Genomic DNA, 9,089 nt, shown 5'->3' on the forward strand with positions numbered 1-9,089 from the left:
AGTCATTAGCTTGTCTAGTCCACAGACTTAGGCGCCCTCCAGCTCCAGGCCCCAGCAATGTTAGGGTGAACATAGCAGAGCCCCATACCTCAGTGAGTACACAGACATGGGCTAAACAGAAGAAGAAAGGGGTGGTGGTCAGGGTACCCTTTCCTGAGAGGGAAAGACTGGCAGAGACCTGAGGAGTAAGTGGGGATCTGAGAGAAGCCATTCCACCCCTAAGGAACTTGTGTTTAAAGGTAGAAAGCTAAAATGAGCAAGTAGCACAAAGCAGGATGGGCACTGCCTCACACACCTTTAATTCCAGCACTTGGGAGGCAGAGGCAGGCGGATTTCTGAGGTTGAGGCCAGTCTGGTCTACAGAGTGAGTTCCAGGACAGCCAGGGCTACACAGAGAAACCCTGTCTCAGAAAAACAACAACAACAAAAAGGAAGATTGCTTTGTGAGGAGCTGCCTGGTATCTGATGTGCTTAAACTACTGAAGAGATTTAAGGAGAAGTGATCCTCTGGGGCTGGAGACTGGAAAAACCAAGCAGGAAGGAAGCTGGCAGTGCTTCGGGGGCTGCCTGAGGAGTTTGGATGGCTGCTGGGTCTCCTTCAGAATGGTGCCAGGGAATACGGACAGGACTTGTTCGCCTGGAGGTTGAGGAAATGAGCCAGAACGGAATAACTCTGAGGTTGTCCTCAGTGGTGGTTGGGAAAGGGCAGTGGGCATGGGAACACCATTTCTCCATGCTATCCAGTCTGCTACTGCTGCAGGGTTGGCCCCTGTCTTCCTGTGGTCTCCCATTCATCTTTTTTCCTATAGGAGTAGACGGAGGCGCAGGAAGTTGAAGGCTGCTGACAAGGCTTAATACAGGGCAGAGGGGAGGAGGAGAAAGAGGAAGCTGGGTCAAAGCCCGGATGTGATGGGCTTTAGGGAAAGTGACACCTGTGGTTTCCTCAGAGCCTGGAAATTCCACTGCCTCTCACTGCGTCACAAGCCTGCATCCTGGGGTCTGGTCCATGGTCATCCTGGGGCCCCCTCTAGGGTTAATAGAATCCATGTCTGCAGGTCCTCCCTGACAGATCCCGGGAGGAGAAGCTGTCACTGTGCACTTCCCACTGTCTAGTCCCAGTGTGTGTCCTGCATCTCCTGCAGCTCTTGGAGGAGGGCTATCCTGCTATCTTGCTTGTACGGTGAAGCTTGAAGGGGTTAAGGACTCTGCTCAGAGTTGCACAGCTAGGAGGAGGCAGAGTGAGGATTTGAACTGAGGTTTGACGGACATCAGAGCCTGGGAGTCTTACCTCCTATGCTATATTAAGCCTGTCCACCTTCAGTTGATTGGCTCAGCAAAGAGAGGAGGCTTTGTGGGGGATTTGCTCGTGCTTGGGGTGGCTGCCCCCCTTCTCATATCGAGAGATGGGAAATAGTGCTGACGCTGACGTCAATTGTTACCATGGTGATAAAGCAACCCTTTCCCTGCCATCTCCATGGAAACCTGGGGGTCCATCTGTACTTCGATTCGCCCCCTCCTTCTAAAAGGGGGTCCCTTCGGGAGGGGCCAGCTAATAAGGTATCTGAGAGAAAGAAGGCAGCGATTCAAACATCTTTTTCTGGGTCCCTTCGCATTGCTCAGGCCCAGAGAATAAGGGTTGAGACCAAGAAGTCCAGTACTAGAGTCTCTGGCCAGTTCTACCCTTGAAAATGAGGAGTGCAGCAATACCCCACCAGTTAGGTATTCCTGTAGAAGCTGTCCCTTCCCTAATTTCCTAGGTTTCAGATCCATCCCCCTGCAGTGTGGTGACAGTGTCCTTGGTTGTCTGGCTCTCTGCTGCCCCTTGAAGTCAAAGGTCAGAGTAGCAGCAGTTTTCAGCTTCACTGTCCTGGTAAGACACAGACACAACCTTACCAAAGGCTAGCAGAAGATGACGTAAACCCCAGATACAGGCATGGGAGCTCAGAGAGGCCCCTACCGTCAGAAAATGGCAGGGACAGGACTTGAACTCAGGATTGGATTGAAGCCAGAGGCTTTCCTCCGTGGGAGGAGGGAGGACCAGAACGGAATGGGAAATAGAAACAGGAGAATGGAGCCTGGCTTAGTCTGCTGTCCGCAGAACAAAGTTCCAGCTCCTGAGCTTGGGCCTCCAGACTTCTTTGCTGTACCTTTTCTTCTGCTAACCTGCTCTGCATCAGATATGCACCCTCAACATGGGCTCGCTCCAAACTTGAGTGCTAAAAACTTAATTCCTGATCTTGGCTTTCACCTTCCTGCCTTAAAGCCTTTGCCTACAGTGCCCTACCTGGAATGCCCCTTTCCCTGGCTCCCTGACATTCTAGAGCTAGTGAGCTAGCCCAGCTCATGGCCTGCCTGGCAAGATCAGTGCCTGAAGTCACGCAAACCAAGTGCACAGGAGGTGGCAGAAAATGTTTTATAGGATTTTTTTTGTTGTTGTATTTTTTATGGTCTTTTTAAAGAAAAGGAAGGCTGAGAAGAGGGTGGGGCAGGGAAGGAAGTACCAGAGATAAGAGAAAAGAGAGAAAATGGAACAAATTTAGGATTTCAGGGCTGGATGAGTCCACAGAGCCCAGCATTTAAGGACCAGCCGGGAGGGATCGCTTTTCGGGTGGAAACCAAAGAAGGTGCTTCAGCTGGGTGTGGTGGTGCACTGCAATCCCAGACCTGAGAAGGTGCTAGGAGGATGTTGAGTGCCAGGCTAGACTGCACTGCATAGAAAACCTGCTTTTAAAAAGGGTGTGTGTGTGTGTGGGGGGGGGGTTGGAAAGATGGCTCAGCAGTTTTGGGTACTAGCTGCTCTTCCGGAGGTCCTGTACTTGATCCTCAGAATCCACACAGTGGCGCACAACTGCCTGTAATTCCAGTTACAGAGGGTCTAACACCCTCTTTTGTCCTCGGTGGACAGTGCATGAGCACAGTGAGCAGACATTCGTGCTGCCAAAACAGGTTTTAGCCGGGTGTGGTTGGCGCACGCCTTTAATCCCAGCACTCGGGAGACAGAGGCAAATGGATTTCTGAGTTCGAGGCCAGCCTGGTCTACAGAGTGAGTTCCAGGACAGCCAGGGCTATACAGAGAAACCCTGTCTCAGAAAACCAAAAAAAAAAAAAACAAAACAAAACAAAAAAAAAACCAAAAAAAAAAAAAAAACCAAAAAAACAAACAAACAAAAAAAAAAAAACAAACAAAACCAAAACAGTCTTATCTTTTTTTAAAGATATTTTATTTATATGAGTACACTGTAGCTCTCTTCAGATATACCAGAATAGGGCATCATATCTCATTACCAATGGTTGTGAGCCACCATGTTGTTGCTGGGAATTGAATTTAGGACTTCTGGAAGAGCAGTCAGTGCTCTTAACCACCGAGCCATCTCTCTATCCTTTAAACCAGTCTTTTATTTATTTATTTATTACTTATTTTTTAAGGAGTTATTTATTATATGTAAGTACACTGTAGCTGTCTTCAGACACTCCACAAGAGGGCATCAGATCTCATTACAGATGTGAGCCACCATGTGGTTGCTGGGATTTGAACTCAGGATCTTTGGAAGAGCAGTCAGTGCTCTTAACTGCTGAGCCATCTCTCCAGCCCTAAATCAGTCTTTTTTTTTTTTTTTTTTTGGTTTTTCGAGACAGGGTTTCTCTGTGTAGTCCTGGCTGTCCTGGAACTCACTCTGTAGACCAGGCTGGCCTCGAACTCAGAAATCCGCCTGCCTCTGCCTCCCAAGTGCTGGGATTAAAGGCGTGCGCCACCACGCCCGGCTAAATCAGTCTTTTAAAAACCACTTTTAAAAGGCTCAGGTTGGTAGGCAATTTACTTAGCAGGTACAAATTCATGGGCTGGATCTCCAGCACTGGGTAAAACCAGGCGAGGTATCACAGCTTATGGCACAGTCCTATGCTCACTCAGTCTTAGCTACCTAGTGAGTTTGAAGTCAGATTGGGCTAGATGAGATCCTGTATGGTTTTGTTTGTTTAATTTTTTTTTAAAGATTTATTTATTGATTATATGTAAGTACACTGTAGCTGTCTTCAGACACTCCAGAAGAGGGAGTCAGATCTTGTTACAGATGGTTGTGAGTCACCATGTGGTTGCTGGGATTTGAACTCCGGACCTTCGGAAGAGCAGTCGGGTGCTCTTACCCACTGAGCCATCTCACCAGCCCTGTTTAATTTTTTTTAAAAGAATAAACCAGCTAACCAACCAACCAAAAATTGCCTTTTTCAGATCAGCAAGGGTTCTGAAGTATCCTAAAAAGGGGCTTGAACTCCACTTCGTGTGGGTCAGTGGAGAGGTGTTTTAGTAATTTATTTTAGATCTCAAAGGAGATTGAACTAGACCTTTGGGTTACAGAGCTTCATAGTTCAACAGAATAATAATAATTTTAGAAGCCACAGCAAACTCTAAGGCGCACACACACCAGTGGCTTTCTTGGGAGGTTGAGTCAGGGAGATCAAAGATAGAGGCCAGCCTGTGCTACAAAGATTCTCTTGCCGATGACTGCCACCATTGTAACTATAGAATAACAATAGCCAAATTGGAATGTGTTCCAAGTAGGCTCCCTTCTTGGAGCCCCTCCTGTCAAGGCTTCTGCTTGAGAGGGTCCCTCAAGGCATTTAGTTTAAGAAAGGGGAGCAGTTTTATGTCCCAGCATTACCTGTTATCAGGGGGGGACCTTGGGCATGTCCTTTAATTCCTCACTTATGAAATATGTAATGAAGAAACTTACGGGGGGGGGGGGGTGGTGAGATAGCTCAGTAGGTAAGAGCACCCGACTGCTCTTCTGAAGGTCCGAAGTTCAAATCCCAGCAACCACATGGTGGCTCATAACCACCCCTAATGAGATCTGATGCCCTCTTCTGGTGGGTCTGAAGATAGCTGCAGTGTACTTACATATAATAAAGAATAAATAAATCTAAAGAAAGAAAAAGAAACTTACGGGGACAGGCATGGTGGTGCATGCCTTTAATCTGAGCACTCGGGAAGTAGAGGAAGGTAGATCTCGAGTTCATAGCCAGCCTTGTCTACAAAGTGAGTTCCAGGCCAGGTCAGAAAAGAAAAAGATTGGGGGTGGGGTGTGGAGAGATGGCTTAGTGCTTAAGAGCAGTTGTTATCCTTACAAAGGACTCAGGTGTGATTTCCAGCAACCACACAGTGGTTCAAACCCATCCTTAACCTTAGTTCCAGGGAACTCAACAGGCACACGCTGGTGCAGACACATACATCCAGGCAAAACATTCATGTCCATAAAGTAAAAAAAGAAAAAAAATATTTGGGACATATTTTTCAAATAACTTGAGTCTCAGTAACTCTGCTGGTCTTAGGAGAAACCAAAGGTCCAAACAGATGGGGTCAGATGGCCTGACCCCTGCAGCGGGCCAAAGAACAGTCAAATCTAATTCTAGTTTGTGAGAGTTATACGGTGTTGCAGTGGTCAGTCTTTTACTATTATTATTATATTATTATTATTATTATTTTCTACATCGTCTGCTCATCTTTCCCTTTCTTGCTTCTGTCCCAAGCTGCTCTAAGCTGCCAGTGTCCCTCAGAGAATGAAGATTTCATTGGCAAACCCAAGACAAGGAAGAGGAGACTGACAACCGGGTGAAGGGAAAGTAACCACCAAGAAAAAAATGCCTGGAAGAGGGTGACGATCCCCTAGTGGGAGGTGGGCAGGGAAGTGGAGGCAGGTGGAAGGCTGGTCTAAGAGTGGAGGTAGCCCAAGAGTGATACTGGCTGGGTCCGAGAAGTCGGTGGGCCCGATCCGACGGATACACATACACGGCCAGCCCGGAATGGAAAGAACAGTTTATGCTGTGCTTTATTAAAATGTGCATCATTCTTTTATTTTAAAATGTGCATCATTGTCTCGTGCTCGGCGCGTGCGACCTCAGCGTGGTGGCCCGCGGCTGGCCTCGTCCGTCCCGGCTCCTGCAGAGCTGCCGTGCGCAGGCGCACTCAGGTAGCACGGGCCCGGGGGCTCCCGCCCATGGCCAGGTAGACGTCGATGGGCACGTGCAGCAGCGTCAGACAGTGGCAGCCCGGGCAGCGTCGGAGCGGCCTGGCGAAAGCGGCAGGCGACAGGGGGCGCAAAGTGTTGGGGCGCGCCAGGGGATGCGCCTGGGTTCTTTAGGTTAGGGCCCTGGGGATGGCGATGGGGCAGGGCCGAGGGGTGGGGCGACGGACTCACCTGACAGGGTTTTGATCCGTAGCTACAGGCTCCGGGCTATCCTGGGACTCGGGGGCGGAGGCAAGGCCAGGGGAGTCTCCGGCCTCAATGGGGAATCTTCGACCCTGTGGGGTCTCCTGGGCACTCATGTCCAGGCCCCGGGGCACTCTGTATAGGAGTGGCGGTCAGGCAGCTCCGGGCCCCTAGATGCTCCCTGCCCGTGCCCGTCTCCTGTGTCGTGGCTTACCTGCCGGAGGCCGAGGCCGGTCCCAGGCTGGAAGCAACTGCCCGAGCCCTGGCCGCGGGAGGACGCTCCGGTCCAGGCGGAGCCTGGCAGGTGTCTGCTGCGCGCCCAGGCCCCAGCGTCGAAGGGGAGGACTGCATTGTGACCCCGATCTCTGCGTGCTGACCTCACACAGCCTGTTCCTCGCTGGAATTCTTAGGCAGTCCCAGAGCGTTCGGGCATTTAGTGAGGGCCCGGGCCTGAGGCCAGAGGGTTCTGGAGATCGCACCTTGGTGACCAGTTTGCACTCTTTCCCAAGAGCTGGATGGGGACTTCGGAGGCGAGGGCGACCTGCTTGGAAGCGGAGCCCACATGGAGAAGGCCCGCATCCCTGACCTATGCAGCCACCCAGGCCTGTTCCCCAGCATCGCTACCACTCGGCGCTTTGCTCAAGACTGACTTAACCCATGCTGGTTTTGCTGGTGGTGGCAGGGAAAGTAGGGACACTGCCCATGTTGTCTGAGGGTCACACAGCATTTACATCACAATTGGGCAGGAGTTTAAAAATGTCTGGTCCTCTCCCTCCCCACCACCTGTGGCTGTGTCCAGACGGAGAATGTTCTAGCCCTGGAGGCAGCTGTGAATGAAGTCCTTGGGGGGAAAAGAAGCAGGCCGAGGGCGATGGTGGAGTAGAGCTGCCTCGCAGAGGCAGCATGAGCTGAGAGGGTGACAAGAAGGAGGCGCTACACAGCATGGAGGACTTTCTACTCTCCAATGGGTATCAGCTGGGCAAGACCATTGGGGAAGGGACCTACTCAAAAGTCAAAGAAGCATTTTCCAAAAAACATCAAAGAAAAGTGGCAATTAAAATTATAGACAAGATGGGAGGGCCAGAAGGTGAGCTGGGGGTCCTTGGGAGGAAGGGTGGGCTAGCCAACAGGGGTAGGCCTTTTCTTCAGAGCATCTCTTCCTCCCTTTGAGTCAGAATGGCAGAAAGCAAGTCAGATTTCTGCCCTAAATAGAAGGATGTAGGGAAACCTGGATCCTCACACCTTTCCAGAGCCACAATTGAAGCACAGGGTAAAGAAAGGGTCCTCAGCCGGGCGTGGTGGCACACGCCTTTAATCCCAGCACTCGGGAGGCAGAGGCAGGCGGATTTCTGAATTCGAGGCCAGCCTGGTCTACAGAGTGAGTTCCAGGACAGCCAGGGCAACACAGAGAAACCCTGTCTCAGAAAACCACACACACAAAAAAAAAAAAAAAAAAAAAAAGAAAAGAAAAAAAGGGTCCTCAGTTTTTCCTGTCCCAAGAGGCGTTGGCCAGAAGACAGCAGGAACTGGTACCATGCATGTGGAAGAGGGACAGGACAATAGGATCCCTGGAAAGAATAGTGGGATGCAATAGCTTTGAACTTCCCAAATCCCTCATCTGTGGTCTCACAGGCTGCTGGGAGGAGGTTCCAAGGATGAGCTAATCATGAAAGGAAGGCAATACTTGCTGCTAGAGACACCTGAGACTGGTCAGGGAGTCAAGAAAGAACACCTAGACATGGTAGGTTTCTGGAAGCTGGAAAGCAGGAGCCAAGAGGGAGGAACCAGGACATTTTGATCTTGATTTTGTCTCCCCACTTTTCCCCTCAGAGTTTATCCAGAGATTCCTGCCTCGCGAGCTCCAGATTGTCCGTACCCTGGACCACAAAAACATCATCCGGGTGTATGAGATGCTGGAGTCAGCAGATGGAAAAATCTACCTGGTGATGGAACTGGCTGAGGGAGGGGATGTCTTTGACTGTGTGCTGAACGGAGGGCCACTTCCCGAGAGCCGGGCCAAGGCCCTCTTCCGCCAGATGGTTGAGGCTATTCGCTATTGCCATGGCTGTGGCGTGGCCCACCGGGACCTTAAGTGTGAGAACGCCTTGTTGCAGGGCTTCAACCTGAAGCTGACCGACTTTGGCTTTGCCAAGGTGCTACCCAAGTCACGCAGGGAGCTGAGCCAAACCTTCTGTGGCAGCACAGCCTATGCCGCCCCTGAGGTGCTACAGGGCATACCCCATGATAGCAAGAAAGGTGATGTCTGGAGCATGGGTGTGGTCCTGTATGTAATGCTCTGTGCAAGTCTACCTTTTGATGACACAGATATCCCCAAGATGCTGTGGCAGCAGCAGAAGGGGGTGTCCTTCCCCACTCATTTGGGCATCTCAACCGAATGCCAGGACCTGCTCAAGCGGCTCCTGGAACCAGACATGATACTCCGGCCTTCAATCGAAGAAGTTAGTTGGCACCCATGGCTAGCAAGCACTTGATAAAAGCAATGGCAAGTCCTCCCCAATAAAGTCGGGGGAGAAAGCAGACTGAAAGCCGCTTCTAAAGTGGTGTCTATATTTTATACTAAGTTCACGTCTCCCACAGTAACTTCCACCTCCTTACTGTGGCTCCACAGGCCTCTCACCTTCCCTGTAAAGACCTTCCTGGAACTAAGGGCCTTATTTAGAATTTTCTTTTATTAATGGCGCTCAAATGATTTTCATATAGGTGATTAATTAGCACTCGTTACGTTAGGCCCTAACAGCATCAGCAGGCAGGGAGAAGTGGGGAGAGAAAGGTGATCCCGTGGGACCACTCAGGTGCTACAACTCGCTTTCCAGATAAAAGCCAGCGCATCTGGAATGCAGGCCTGACCTCCTGACTCCTTGGCTT

At 50.5% G+C, this 9,089-nt stretch overlaps 2 protein-coding genes across 2 annotated transcripts; one reads left to right on the forward strand and one right to left on the reverse strand.

The window, feature by feature from the left end:
- Positions 1-5,815: 5,815 nt before the first annotated feature.
- On the reverse strand, positions 5,816-6,697 carry Fam229a (family with sequence similarity 229 member A). Its single transcript, XM_021160269.3, has 3 exons — positions 6,418-6,697; positions 6,192-6,338; positions 5,816-6,062 (listed from the first exon to the last, which is right to left on the reverse strand). The coding sequence occupies exons 1-3, from the start codon at positions 6,552-6,554 to the stop codon at positions 5,960-5,962; spliced, it is 387 nt and encodes a 128-aa protein (XP_021015928.1). The 5' UTR covers positions 6,555-6,697; the 3' UTR covers positions 5,816-5,959.
- Positions 6,698-6,884: 187 nt separating this feature from the next.
- Positions 6,885-8,741, forward strand: Tssk3 (testis specific serine kinase 3). Its single transcript, XM_021160268.3, has 2 exons — positions 6,885-7,290; positions 8,034-8,741. The coding sequence occupies exons 1-2, from the start codon at positions 7,146-7,148 to the stop codon at positions 8,693-8,695; spliced, it is 807 nt and encodes a 268-aa protein (XP_021015927.1). The 5' UTR covers positions 6,885-7,145; the 3' UTR covers positions 8,696-8,741.
- The last annotated feature ends 348 nt before the right edge of the window (positions 8,742-9,089 follow it).

The sequence above is a fragment of the Mus caroli genome, unplaced genomic scaffold (genome assembly GCF_978045245.1).
Source record: "Mus caroli unplaced genomic scaffold, Mus_caroli_1 scaffold_6, whole genome shotgun sequence".
Lineage (NCBI taxonomy): Eukaryota > Metazoa > Chordata > Mammalia > Rodentia > Muridae > Mus > Mus caroli.

Coding starts and splice junctions, on each gene's coding strand:
- Fam229a (XM_021160269.3), bottom strand. CDS start 6,554: ATGCAGTCCTCCCCTTCGACGCTGGGGCCTGGGCGCGCAGCAGACACC. Junction 6,339..6,417: donor CCGGCCTCGGCCTCCGGCAG/GTAAGCCACGAC, acceptor ACTCCTATACAG/AGTGCCCCGGGGCCTGGACA. Junction 6,063..6,191: donor ACGGATCAAAACCCTGTCAG/GTGAGTCCGTCG, acceptor CGCTTTCGCCAG/GCCGCTCCGACGCTGCCCGG.
- Tssk3 (XM_021160268.3), top strand. CDS start 7,146: ATGGAGGACTTTCTACTCTCCAATGGGTATCAGCTGGGCAAGACCATT. Junction 7,291..8,033: donor CAAGATGGGAGGGCCAGAAG/GTGAGCTGGGGG, acceptor TTTTCCCCTCAG/AGTTTATCCAGAGATTCCTG.